This window comes from Terrapene carolina, unplaced genomic scaffold (assembly GCF_002925995.2).
Source record: "Terrapene carolina triunguis isolate 2854851 unplaced genomic scaffold, T_m_triunguis-2.0 Scaffold95, whole genome shotgun sequence".
Taxonomy (NCBI): Eukaryota; Metazoa; Chordata; order Testudines; family Emydidae; genus Terrapene; species Terrapene triunguis.
In genome coordinates, this window is record NW_020664446.1 from 20,521,780 (window position 1) to 20,536,803 (window position 15,024).

The 15,024-nt window shown below is 41.9% G+C and overlaps 1 protein-coding gene across 1 annotated transcript in view; it reads left to right on the top strand.

The window, feature by feature from the left end:
• LHPP (phospholysine phosphohistidine inorganic pyrophosphate phosphatase) overlaps positions 1–15,024 on the top strand; it is a 171,566-nt gene that overhangs the window by 42,223 nt on the left and 114,319 nt on the right. Inside the window, exons 5-6 of the mRNA XM_026650996.1 lie at positions 1,267–1,359; positions 14,759–14,850. Of these exons, the coding sequence (XP_026506781.1) occupies positions 1,267–1,359; positions 14,759–14,850 (185 nt within the window). The remainder of the gene's footprint in view (positions 1–1,266; positions 1,360–14,758; positions 14,851–15,024) is intronic.

Genomic DNA, 15,024 nt, shown 5'->3' on the forward strand with positions numbered 1-15,024 from the left:
CCATCCTTATATTATGTATTCAGAAGTTTCAGCTTGAACTTTAATATTATTGGGCTCCTGTATGGGAAGGAGAGACAGTGGAAAAAGGAGTTAGAGAGGAAAAATACAATAAAAAAATGCAGTGAAGAATGGGGCAGAGAGAATTGCTGTTATAGAGGCTAGATATCCCAACCAGGATTGGTGCCCCTATATGAAAATATCCACACCCCTTAGTCATATATGGAGATATACCTATCTCATAGAGCTGAAAGGGACCCTGAAAGGTCATTGAGTCCAGCCCCCTGCCTTCACTAGCAGGACCAAGTACTGATTTTTGTCCTAGATCTCTAAGTGGCCCCCTTAAGGATTGAACTCACAACCCTGGGTTTAGTAGGCCAATGCTCAAACTACTGAGCTATCCGTCCCACACAGTTATATGTGACATAGGGAGTTAAGGTCGGTATAACTATGTAGACAGCGCTGCTCTCCCACCAATATAGCTATTGCCTCTCGCTGAGATGGAATTATTAAGCTGACAGGAGAGCTCTCTTCTGTTGGTTTAGAGCATCTTCACCAGAAGTGCTACAGCGGCACAGCTGCACTGATGCAAGTTTGTAGTGTAGACCTGCCCTGAGGCTCAGAGAGGGATTAAAAATAAATTCAGAGCAACTACGGAGAAAGGAGCAAAGTGGGAGGGACTGGGAGCATTCTAATGGAAAAATAAAGAGCATATGTATATACCATGTGAATGCAGTGAACTCATTTTTGCCAATGTAGCTTTCGGGGAGGGTAGCCTGCCCATAATAAACAGTGCAGGCTTCCTGTTAGCTAGGAATGCCTTATTTATTACAACATGGGTATGTAACTACAGCTAAATAAGGCTTTCAACCTTAAAAATGGGCTATTATGGTTCACAAAACCTCCATATCCTTGAAATTCACCCACAATTCCTGAACACAAGTTTGTCAGCAAAGCACATCATTGCTGTAAAAATGAATTTTTGTGACTCCAGTGTGAGCAAGATTAGAATTAGAAGACTACTTTCATTTTGGAAAATGTGCCCAATTCTTAATTCTAGACATTTCAAGAGGGCTTTTGCCCCTAACTGAGAACAATCAACACTCCTATTATCCAAATCCTCTGTTAGTTACCTTCATCTACTAATCCATATGTTATTGAAAGGAATCAGTCAGTAATCACATACTCTTTCATACAATCTACAGAGAATGTGAAGTTGAACAAATCCTTTTCTAATCTATACAATATTATTTCTGTCCTTTTTCTTAGTATGCTTGTGATGTTCAAGCCGAGGTGGTGGGAAAGCCGGCAAAAATGTTTTTCCAATCAGCCTTGGCAGAAATGGAAGTTGAGCCACAGCAGGTAAGATTTCTTGTGCAACATTCACTAGATGTGCTGCGTAGTTATTGTCACCTGAATAAAAAAATTTATTTCTGGGGCACCATCTGGCAATCTTTTCTCAGTCAAAACTTTCATTGAAACCAATGAAAGGATTGATGGAGTGTGGACTTCAGGATTGGGCCCACACTGGCAAATGAAAAGTGCTTTGTTCAATGGCCATTCTGAAATGTTACATTATATTTACATTATACATATATTTATTCCCATGAAGTCTTAAAAAAGATCTGACAAAGAATCTTTAAAATAACCATGTAAAGAAAAAATTTCTGGCCCAACCCACAAATCTAATTAGACAGAAGAGTCTGATCTCATCTACTAGTGCAAATGTAGTATAAATACCTGAGTGCAGTGACCTGCTGTATTTCTTCTCCGCTGCATGTTCTTCTCAATCACTTAGTAGAGGTACTGTAATGCAGGAATTTCACTCCTGAAATATGCAACATCATTTTTCCATATTCTCTCCTCTTCCTCTTGTGATCCTTCGTGCCCTTTCATTACTTCCCTCTTCCTATCACTCTGTATCGTGTCCTGTACCATACACCTTTCCTCTCCTTAATTATTCCTTCATCCTCCTCTCCCTTTTCAATTGTTCTGTCCTTCCTTCCTTACCACCTTCCTCTGGTTCTGCCCTTTTACCACACCCTCTTTTTCTCCTCTCCACCATCTTGGAGTATTTCAGGAGAAAGGACTATTACTTAAGTTAAAGGAAACAACAACACAAAAAAGAACAAAAATAGAGTCTCCACAAGAGACTTTCTTCAATTTGTCCACATCTTTCCTAAAGTGTGGTGCCTAGAATTAACATAAGAACGGCCATACCAAGTCAGACCAAAGGTCCATCTAGCCCAGTATCCTGTCTTCCGACAGTGGCCAATGCTAGGTGCCCCAGAGGGAATGAACAGAACAGGTAATCATCAAGTGATCCATCCCATCACCCATCCATACACCTCAGAATAATATTAGCCTTTTTCTCAACTGCATCACACTGTTGACTCATATTCCATTTGTGATCCACTTTAACCCACAGATCCTTTTCAGCAGTACTACCACCTACCCAGTTATTCCCCATTTTGTAGTTGTGCATTTGATTTTTCCTTCCTAACTGAAGTATTTTACACTTACCTTTTATTGAATTTCATCGTGTTGAATTCAGACCAACTCTCCAATTTGTCAAGGTCATTTTTAATTCTAATCCTGTCCTTCAGAGTGCTTAGGATCTCTCTGACCTTGGTAGCATTTGCAAATTTTATAAGCATACTCTTCACACCACTATCTGAGTCATTAATGAGAATATTGAATAGTACTAGAACCAGGCCTGACCCCTGCAGTACCCCACTAGATACACCCTCCCAGTTTGACATCAAACCATTGATAATTACTCTTTCAGGATGGTCTTTCATCCAGAAGTGCACCCATTTTATAATAATTTCATCTAGACCACATTTCCTTAATATGCTTATGAGAATGTCATGTGGGACTATGTCAAAAGCCTTACTAAAATCAAGATATAGCACATCTACTACTTCCACCCTATCCACTAGGCCAGTAATCCAGTCAAAGAAGGAAGTTAGATTGGTTTGGCATGATTTCTTCTTGACAAATCCATGCTGGCTATTAATCCTATTATCCTGTAGGTTCTTAGAAATTGATAGTTTAATAATTTTGTTCCAGTATCTTTCTAGATATAGAAGTTAAGCTGACTGGTCTATAATTTCTGGGGTCCTCTTTGTTCCCCCTTTTAAAGATCGATGTTATGTTTGCCCTCATCAAGTTATCTGGGACATCACCTGTCCTCTATGAGTCCTCTAAGATAGTTGCTAATTTTCTGAGATTGCTTCAGCTAGTTCCTTATGTACCCTAGGATGAATTTCATCAGACCACGCCAACTTGAATATATTCAATTTACCTAAATATTTTTTAACCTGTGCTTTCTCTATTTTGGCTTGTGTTTCTTCCCCTGTGTTGTTGTCATTAATTGTGTTGACAATCTGGTCACTATTAGCCTTTTTAGTGAAGACTGAAGCAAAATAGGCATTAAACACTTAGCCTTCTTGATGTCATGGTTAGCCCTCTTTTCCTGCTAAGTAGAGGAGCTACACTTTCCTTCATCTTTTTCATGCTCCTAATGTATTTCAAAAACCAGTTCTTATTGCCTTTCATTGTGCCTTGCTAGGTATAACTCGTTTTTTGCCTTAGCCTTCCTGACTTTGTACTCCCCTTTTGCGGTTCCCTTCCTCCTCTAGATTCACAACTAATTCCTCCCTGTTGGTGAGAATCAAGTCTAAAACGACTGTTCTCTTGGTTATTTCCTCCAGATTATGGAACAAAAAGTTGTCCCCAATATATTCCAAGAATTAATTGGAAATTTTGAGTTTTGCTGTAGTACTTTTCCAACAGATGTCTGGGTAGTTAAAGTCCCCCATTACTACCAGGTCTTATGTTTTGGATATTTCTGTTATTTGTTCTAGATATGGCTCATTTATCTCCTCTTCCTGATTTGGTGGTCTGTAATACACCCCTGCCTCTTATCTTTTCCCAGAGACTTTCAGCTGGTCTGTCTCTCATCTCCTTCTGGACTGTCTCTCACCTCCTTCTGGACTTCAGAACAAGTGTATAAATTCTTGATGTATAATGCAACACCTCCTCTTTTTTTTAATCCTTCCCATCCTTCCTGAATAAGCTATACCCCTCTGTACCAGTATTCCAGTTATGAGACTTATCCCACCCTGATGCCAATTAAGTCATACTTTAGTTTATGGACTAATACTTCCAGTTCTCCCTCATACTTCTTGCCTTTGTGTATAGACATTTAAAATGTTGAGCAGATTTCCCCACCGATTTACCTCTTGTTGCTCCCATGACCCTATTGTAATTTTCCACATTTCCCCCTCCAACCGTCTGTTAAGTTTGCCTTTTATTATACTTACCTGTGGGCTTTTGTCACCTGCCCCCTTTGAACCTAGTTTAAACCCCTTCTCACTAGGTTGGTGAGTTGGTGGGCAAAGATGCTCTCCCTCTTCTTGGTCAGGTTGACCCCATCTCTTCCCAGCAGAGCATCTTCCCGGAACTGCATCCCATGGTCGAGGAAGCTGAAGCCCTCCCATCGACACTATTTGCGCAGCCATGCATTCATCTCCAGCATGTGTGTGTCCCTGTCAGGCCCTTGCCTGGAGAAACTGGAGAAAAGCCTGTTGAGAATCTTTGGGTTAAGTTTAGAAGCGAGAGCAACAAGGATGATGTCGTGGTGGGCATGTGCTATAGACCACCGGACCAGGAGGATGAGGTAGATGAGGCTTTCTTCAGACAATTAACTGAAGTTTCCAGAACACAGGCCCTGAATCTAATGGGGGACTTCAATCACCCTGACATCTGCTGGGAGAGCAATACAGCAGTACACAGACAATCCAGGAAGTTTTTGGAGTGTTGGGGACAACTTCCTGGTACAACTACTGGAGGAACCAACCAGGGGCTGTTCTCCTCTTGACCTGCTTACAAACAGAGAAGAATTGGTAGGGGAAGTAGAAGTGGGTGGCAACCTGGGCAGCAGTGACCGTGAGATAGTTGAGTTCAGGATCCTCACAAAAGGAAGAAAGGAGAGTAGCAAAATACGGACCCTGGACTTTGACTCCCTTAGGGAACTGATGGGCAGGATCCCCTGGGAGGCTAATATGAGGGGGAAAGGAGTCCAGGAAAGCTGGTTGTATTTTAAAGAAGCCTTTGCAGGAACAAACCATCCCGATGTGCAGAAAGAATAGCAAATATGGCAGGCGACCAGCTTGGCTTAACAGTGAAATCTTCGATTATCTTAAACACAAAAAGAAAGCTTACAAGAAGTGGAAACTTGGTCAGATGACTAGAGAGGAGTATAAAAATATTGCTTGAGCATGCAGGGATGTAATCAAGAAGGCCAAAACACAACTGGTATTGCAGCTTGCAAGGGATGTGAAGGGTAACAAGAAGGGTTTCTACAGGGTTGTTAGCAACAAGAAAAAGGTCAGGGAAAGTGTGGGACCCTTAATGAATGGGGGAGGTAACCTAGTGACAGATGAGGTGGAAAAAGCTGAAGTACTCAATGCTTTTTTTGCCTCTGTCTTCACAGACAAGGTCAGCTCCCACACTGCTGTTCTGGGCAACACAGTATGGGGAGGAGGTGAGCAGCCCTCAGTGGTGAAAGAACAGGTTAAGGACTATTTAGAAAAGCTGGACATGCACAAGTCCATGGCTCCAGATCTAATGCATCCGAGGGTGCTGAGTGAATTGGCTGATGTGATTGCAGAGCTATTGCCATTATCTTTGAAAACTCGTGGTGATTGGGGGAGGTCCCGGACAATTGGAAAAAGGCAAATATAGTGCCCATCTTTAAAAAAGGGAAGAAGGAGAACCCGGGGAATTACAGACTGGTCAGCCTCACCTCAGTCCCTGGAAAAATCATGGAGCACGTCCTCAAGGAAATCATTTTGAAGCACTTGAAGGAGAGGAAGGTGATCAGGAACAGTCAACATGGATTCACCAAGGGAAAGTTATGCCTGACCAACCTGATTGCCTTCTATGATGAGATAACTGGCTCTGTGGATATAGGGAAAGCAGTGGACGTGATATATCTTGACTTTAGCAAAGCTTTTGATATGGTCTCCCCATAGTATTCTTGCCAGCAAGTTAAAAAAGTATGGATTGGATACTAAGGTGGATAGAAAGTTGACTAGATTGTCGGGCTCAATGGGTAGTGATCAACAGCTTAATGTCTAGTTGGCAGCCATATCAAGCAGAGTGCCCCAGGGGTCTGTCCCGGGGCCGGTTTTGTTCAACGTCTTTATTAATGATCTGGATGATGGGATAGATTGCACCCTCAGCAAGTTCGCGGATGACACTAAGCTGGGAGGAGGGGTAGATACGCTGGAGGGTAGGGATAGGATGAGAAGCTGGATATGAGTCAGCAGTGTGCCCTTGTTGCCAAGAAGGCTAACGGCATATTGGGTTGCATTAGTAGGAGCATTGCCAGCAGATCGAGGGAAGTGATTATTCCCCTCTAATCGGCACTGGTGAGGCCACATCTGGAGTACTGCATCCAGTTTTGGGCCCCCCACTACAGAAAGGATGTGGACAAATTGGAGAGAGTCCAGCGGAGGGCGACTAAAATGATTAGGGGGCTGGGGCACATGACTTATGAGGAGAGGCTGAGGGAACTTGGGTTATTTAGTCTGCAGAAGAGAAGAGTGAGGGGGGATTTGATAGCAGCCTTTAACTACCTGAAGGGGGGTTCCAAAGAGGATGGAGCTTGGCTGTTCTCAGTGGTTGCAGATGACAGAACAAGGAGCAATGGTCTCAAGTTGCAGTGGGGGAGGTCTAGGTTGGATATTAGGAAAAACTATTTCACTAGGAGGGTGATGAAGCACTGGAATGGGTTACCTGGGGAGGCGATGGAATCTCCATCCTTAGAGGTTTTTAAGGCCCAGCTTGACAAAGCCCTGGCTGGGATGATTTAGTTGGGGTTGGTCCTGCTTTGAGCAGGGGTTGGACTAGATGACCTCCCGAGGTCTCTTCCTACTCTAATCTTCTATGATTCAACTGGGAGGATGGACAAGAGTTCAGTTGGTGCCTGACCCCTTCACCTTTGTAGTCACTGCTGATCTGCTCAGGGTTGCCTGACAGGATCATTAGTGTCCATGTGGCTGAGGAGCATAGGGTAGTGATCAGAGAGCCTTGGCAGCCTTTCCATAACATCTCTGACATGGGCCCCAGGGCAGGCAACACATCTCCCTGGTCTCATGTCAGGTCAGCAGATGGATGCCTCCATGCCCCTCAGAAGAGAGTCACCGACCACCAGCACCCTATGCCGCCTCCTCTTGGGTGCAGTGGCCGTGAGCCTTCCACCTTTGGGGTAGGTAGCTCCTCCTAAGTCCCTGGGGTCTGCTCCTCAACTTCCTGTTGCCAGTACAACATACTGGTTCGTCACCACAATAGACAGTGGATAGTCTCCTCCCTTTAAAACAGCCATTCCTCCTTTCTTCTCTGGTGCCGCTGTAGTCCTCTGTAGACAGGTAACATCCTCTGTCCCAGATGTTTACACATGCATCCTGTTGATGAGGTCCTCATGCTCCTGGATACTACGCAGATGAAGCATCTCCTCCTGCAGCTCTCTTACCTGCTTCCTGAGGGAGACACCTCACATACCAGGTGATTCCCTCTGCCTGGGTTTCATCAGCAGGGACATGCAGGCCCCATTCCCAGCAAGTCAAGACCAGGGCCTGGGTAGACACCTCCACGGTGTGTGTGTCTATATAGAATTTTTTTATATATTCAACATATATATTATGTATGTGTTTTTATATATAAAAAGTGCATGTGTATATTAAATAACTGAAATAAATTATATTATAGGCAGAGCTGGTAGTGCCACCTATAGTTGCTTGACAGTTTTCACTGCAGAAAAGTAGCATGTATGCAGAAAAATAGATTGTACCATAATGCATACGCACAAGGGGGCCAAATCAAACTTGTTTGGGTAGCATTTATTCTGGCATTTCCTAACTTGACTTTGCAAGTGAAAGAGTGTGTGTGTGTGTGTGTGTGTGTGTACACATATAAAAATACACTGTTCTTACAATACAATTGGTTCCTTAATGATCTGTTATGTTATATTTTTCTCTTTCTCTCCTAAATGTGCTATATGTCTATACCTATGACAGCAAAATAAGGAGCAGTTTAATTGCTTCTACCATTATAAAATACTCAGTAATAATTTATTCCATTTCTGAAATCCATTTAAATGTCAAATCAGCAGTACCACACAATCCTTAAATCATTTTAGATGAATTGTGTTTTATAAAACATATTACAATTTTCTATTACCTTATTTTTAATGAAAAAATCTTTTTTTTTTATAATGCTATCTCACTACATTAATGGTAGACTGTGGCAAAGTTTAAAATTCTCAGGCTGCTTTAATCAATAATCACCAGTCATTTCCCTTGATGACTGCTTCTTACTGAGACCCTGACTTTGCCTTCTACTGCTGAGATGTTTTCAACTTGCACTTGGAGTAGAAGGAAGTCCCTAAAGTCCAATTTTCATTGTAATCTTTCCTCAGTGGCGTAGAAATAACAGATTGATGGTATTACTTTAGTAAATTGGAAATTTAAATCTCTAAGAGGTAGCCAGAGCCTTCTTATGATTCAGTAGTATGACAAAGAATAACACATCTTAAAGGTTATTGAAATACGTAATTCAAATGTTTTAAGGCTGATGAAACTATGGATGATTCTGACAGCTTTACAATAAAACCTAAATAATGTTAAGGTTCTAGAAGTATTATATAATCACAAAAAGTTCTGTCTGTAGCAAATTTTCTTTTTTTAATGGGAATTATGGCATGTCATACTAGAGTACATAAACTACAGGTAGTTAACAAATTCCTGATTCTGTTACCTGCAAACCCGGGAATTGGGTCACTCCAGGAGTGGTAGAAGGTGTCTACTTCTGTATTTCTACTTTCTGTATTCATTTGGGATGGGCTCGCCCCTCTGCGGGTTGGGAGAGATTTCTAATGGCACAAATAGGAGTTAGGCGCTCAACTTCCATTGAAAGATCAATTCAAATATAACTGCCCGTTGGGCGTTTGGAAAACTGCCTCAGTGTCCCAGCCTATTTATCTCTATCTTATCTACCTTATTGTACAATATCTTCCAGGTCAGAATTCACATTTGATGCCCTTTGCATGTTTGGTTGCTCAGCAAGTAGGTCCCAGATAAACACATCATTTTAAAATGAATTGGAATCTCAAAGCCTAGATGATTATCAGGCTGAGGGGAAAGAGGAGAAAAGTAAATACAAGAAGTTTCTCTTATAACGGATTTTAATACATTGGTTAAGATTTTGCATATAGACTTCTATTGCTGTATATCCCAGTCATATTTAACATGATTATGGCTATTAAGCCTGTAGAAAAAATCTTCTTATGCAAAAATACTTTTTATTCTTGGAAGTTACACTGTATTAAAATTCTATTGAAGTTGGCATAGATATTTTGGTGGCATCTTATCCATTTATTTTCTCCATGCACTTCACTTCACTTCACTTCACTTCAAAGTACAGCATGTGAGCTTGGCTTAAGTGTATAAAAACACAAAGCTATTATTTTGCTTAGCATAGATGTTTTGGCTGTGTCATTCATCTTCTTAATCTATAATTTCTTCTCATTCAAAATTTGTGTGTGTGTGTGTGTGTGTGTGTGTGTGTGTGTGTGTGTTTAGTGCCAGGTTGGCAATCCTGGCTAAACTCCACTATTCACAGACCAGGTACAGCAAGAGAAAGTTTCCACATTCTGCCCTACCAGTGCTCCATAAGCCTTACTAGCATGGACTACTTTTGGGGGTGAGAAGATGGTTCAGTCCACGTGTGTTCAGACTGCCAATAAGATTGCCAGTTGTAGTGGTGATATCTGTGATATGGCCATATGTCCACTAGGGATTACTTTGTGGCTGCCAGATGTCATTGAGCACTGTTTTCTCATCACTACTGATTGAGGTTGGATTTGAACCAGCATCCTGGAGATAAAGGGCTATTTTAAAAATATATAATGACCAATCTCCCTGAGCCGTGCATCACCCCCTTAAAGTGTAATTTTTAGAGAATATGCATTCTTTCACCAAATATATATGAACCCTCTTTCATTGCTTGCATTTTATAGGATGTAGAAAAATATATATTACAACTCCTTCCAATTTTTGATGTATCAGGTTAATACGGTCATGGTTTTCTGACAGGCTTAGTACATTTTGTCTTTTTTGGTAAATTTTTAGTTGAATTTTAAAAAGAAATAACTTCCACATGCTCACTGAACAGACTAATCACCTGTGTTCCCTCTGTAAAATGTGATCATAAATGGGGATCTTTTAATTCTTGCTTTCAGTGGGTGTGTGACCTTTCAGTTCTCTCTCTCTCTCTCTCTCTCTCGCTCCATATTACAGTCAGAGAGGAAGTTAAACCTAGGTTTGACAGGTAGAATTTTTTTATTTCCCTTGACAGTGCACCTCTTGACCTCTATCTTCTTGCCAATGATTTTTTAAAATCCTAAATGATTTGGGAATAATTGCTCCTCCTTTAGTGATTATTGCCCTTCACCGATAGTAAATCTATGAAATCCCCCGAGGTTGGAGTACGTTTTTGTATGCGTATGCCACAAGCTGGCCTGGATAGGCATCAATGCTCATGTGCAGCTGCACTTTCTGAGCTGACTGTCTTCTTGCATGAAAACTTGCCTATGTAGAATATAATACACCACTGGTGAGCAACCTTCTCAGCTACTCGCAAGTGCTCAGATCCCTCAGAAACCCCCTTGGGACTGCCAACTGATGTGCTGAGACTACCTCTGAGCCCATTTTCCCAGGCAGCTTGGGACTTCGGTGCCCTGCGTGGTTTGAGCCAGAGATGCTAGCCTGCTACAAACACAGACCCAGGTCTGAACAATGTCCCCCAAAAGTTGCAGGCTTAACTGAAAACAGCTTAAGAAGTGTTCCTGTCTCCAATACTCAGATGCCCAGCTCCCAGTGGGGTCCAAACCCCAAATAAATCCATTTGACCCTGTATAAAGCTTATACAGGATAAACTCACAAATTGTTCCCACTCTATAACAGTGATAGAGAGATATGCACAGCTATTTGCCTCCCCGCCCCCCCAGGTATTGATTGCAATGTAGAAGTTCAGGCTTGGGCGGGAGTCCAGGCCCTAGGGCCAGGACCCTGTGAGGTGGGAGGGCCCCAGGGCTAGGGCTGCAGTGCAACTCTGAATGTCTATACTGCAAATTAAAGCCTGAGTCAGCTGGCATGGGCCAGCCACGGATGTCTAATTGCAGTGTAGACATGTCCTTACAGTCCCCAAAACCAAGGCCACATAGGCCCCTGTTCTTGTGGAAGGCAGCTCTGCACTGAATCTGAGGATAGTCATGCCGGCAATAGAGTCCTGCTGCCATGTAGGAGACAAGAAACTCATACATATTATCTCCCTGCAGCTTCCACTGACTCTCCATGGATTCTGCCCCCTTTCTCTTTCCCATTCAGGGGTCAGGGAGGCACCAATAGCCATGGAGAGCTGCCTGAAGGGAGGGAGAGAAGTTTGTTGATGAGGGGGCTAATTTAGAAGCTACTGAAGCTGATGCTTGTGGGTGAGAGATGACTGGCAGGAAAGCAAGAGGCTCTACTGCCCCCTTTCCCAATGCCTGTGGAACTGTGTGTGTGTGTGTGAGGGTTAATGGCCCCATTGTCAGCTGATAGCATTGTGGAGCTCCGGTGCTAGATCAGGAAGAAGGTGGCTATTTGTCTGCCTTGCTATTTCCCCAGCTGGCACTTCAGTGAGGAATCCCCCTTTGCTTCACATTGAAATATCAAGGGAGGCGCTGCCTCCTTCCTCACTCCAGTCCCCAGTGCTCCCTGATGTTGAGAAAGTGGAGAGGCTGCAGAAAATAGCCACAAAAATGGTGTGAGGGCTGGACAAAATGCCCGTACAGTGAGAGACTTAAAAAGCTCGATCTGTTTAGCTTATCAAAAAGCTGATTGAGAGGTGCCTTAATCACAGTATACAAGTACCTTCATGGGCAGAAAACACCGGGTACTAGAGGGCTCACCTAGCCAAGAAAGGCATCACAAGAGCCAATCACTGGAAGCTGAAGCCAGACAAATTCAAATTAGAAATCAGGCACAAACTTTTAACTGTCACTTGTAGTGAAAGTGATTAAACCGTTGGAACAAATTACCAACGGAAAGAGTGGATTCTTAATCTCTTAAAACTGGTTGTCTTTCTAGAAGACATGCTTTAGTCAAACATAAGTTACTGGGCTCAATGCAGGAGTAAGTTGGTGAAACTTAATGGTGTGGGGTGTACATATAAGAGATTAGGTTAGTTGATCTGATGGCCCCATCTGGCCTTAATCTCTTTGAAACAATGGAGCAGACACGGAATAGCGCCATGAATGCTAGAAATTGAAAATTTTAATAGATATAAAGCATGGTGATGGAGGGCCAGATCATGTCATCCCTTCTGTCCTTAAATTCTGTGAATCTATGGAAATGGTTCATTCCCTTCCCAGCATCAGACCCAACGCACTATGGCAACCAAATTTTCTGTAACTTCAGTTTGAGAGTCTTCATTTGTGCTCTATATAAACAGCAGCAGGGAGGGCTGTGATAACAGCGTGACTGTATAGTGCAGAGGCTCTTAAGTTTGGCCCTCATTATGGGTACACTTGATGCCCATGCTGCTATGTGGCTGCATTGTATATTAAAAAGATGTGTTTCAAGGAACAGGCTAGGAAAGAAGAGGTTTTAATATTAGCTAGAAGTGGTAACTGGAATGATGCCTAAAATAGAAAGATTCTGTATATTATTTTCATAGAGCTGTTGCGCACCACACACACAAACTCACAAAAACAAGTCAGAATTCCCCCTAGAATATGGTTACTAGAGAAGCCAACCCCCATTTGTGGTGTACGTGACTCATTCCCATGACCTCTCTGACAAGGGCCTATTTATCAGCCCAACTCAGATGGAAAAATGCTAGGCTGGCTTTCTATGCATGCTCGGTGGAGTCCGCTTGATGCTATTCTTGGCAACACCATTGCCATCTAAGGCAATTCTGGTCCAGTTATAAATGTGCCTTTTAACCTACAAAGGCCCGTATGTGGAACACAGACCTGTAATGAGGGACCCAAGAAAAAATGTAGGGCAGACCGTTTAAAACGTGAGACCAGTTTATATAGTATAAAAATAAAGACTGTGTGTAACCCCAGTGTAACAAGTCTATATTTCTATTGTGCCAATGTTAGAATAATTGAGATAGCAAGTTTATGTGGAAGAGAAGTACATTTAGGCAAAAAAATGAGTACTCTTCCTAACAATGAGGTTGTGAGGTATAATTATTGTGGAAGCCTGGTAGCACTTTAGGTAAGGTTGCAAGTTAAGCAGCTAATGTAGCAAACTTGCAGCTAAGATAGCTTGGTCATGTAACTAGTTAATACATTTTCAAACACAACTGGCTCTGTCTATAGTAGGTGCACAGTCACGTTTGAAAACTGGTAGCTAAAACATGTTGTTTGACATGTTTTTGAACAAGACATATTTTCCCAGTCTACCCTATAATGCACTTGGTAGCCCTATAATGTAAACTGCCTTTGTTTATCTTGGGTGCAATCCAGAATTCACTGAGAGATTTGGGTAATGAAAGAATGCTGAGTCATAATTTGGGGCTGAACTTTTCTGTGATTGCTCAGAGATTATTTTTTTCTTTTTGGGGTGAGGGGGAAGTTTGAGATAAAGCAGTCAGCCATTTTTAAATCCAAGGGAGGGGAAGGCAGGGTGACAGCAAAGACTTGAAACGTGTCACTTACGACTCTAGTGCCCAGTTTGGTTTGAAACAAATGGATTTTGATTTAACAAAGATATCACCATGTGAAAACTGTGTGCATTGAGCATGCACAGTCATATTTTCATTAAGCTTATAGGTGTGCACTTCGACACACATCCTCTAAACAGAGCACAGAGACTTTTCTCAGTTAAATTTTGCTTTGTAACCAACATACTCTAGTTTGCTTATACACCTCTACCCCAATATAACGCTGTCCTCGGGAGCCAAAAAATCTTACTGTGTTATAGGTGAAACCGCATTATATTGAACTTGCTTTGATCCACCGGAGTGCGCAGCCCCACCCCCCCGGAGCACTGCTTTACCGCATTATATCCGAATTCGTGTTATATCGGGTCGAGTTATATCGGGATAGAGGTGTATTTCACTTACATAGACAGTAACTGATTATGATGCGATCATTGCTACACACGTATGGAAAATGCTATATATTTTTGAATAACATGACATTGGACTGCATTAGGATGCATGTCTTTCTAAATTTCCATATTTCCCATAATGTGATTTGAGAATAAATGTTCCCAAGTTATATTTTTCATAGATTTGCAAACAGTTTGATCAGCCTTTATAGTATAACTTCTAAGGAAATGTTTAAAACTTAATATTATCTTAACTGCCACAAAAACATGTTTGGTAGGAATGTAGGATTAACTTTATGAATTTCTACATTGTTTTTATACTGTGCCTAATCATTTTTGACTCTTCTGATTCGATTTCAAATTGTGTGGATGGATACTGTTCAGCTGTATAGCCAGCAAAGGTGCCGTGTGAATTATATTCAATGTAGGATGACTTTTAATCAATATGATGACAATATTATCTTGTTTAATTTGTATGATGGCAGTATTAAACATCAAATCAAGCAGTTTATTATGTCAAGAAAGATGAAGTATGGCAGAAATAAAATTCACTTGACACCAGTTTTGTCTGTATTTCATTGCTGTGACAGGCCATCATGATTGGAGATGATATTGTGAATGATGTAGGAGGTGCCCAGCAGTGCGGTATGAGAGCTCTACAAGTACGGACAGGGAAGTACAGGTCAGTGCACATTATACACCTTACACTCCACATGACTAATCACGGAAAGAGGGACTATAACGGCAGAGTATGATTTGCTGTATTTACGTTTGTCCTCAGGTACAGATTGCTCCAGTTTTCTTATGACACCTTGATTTAAGAGGGAAGGAGGAATTATGGCATTGCACCCAATGC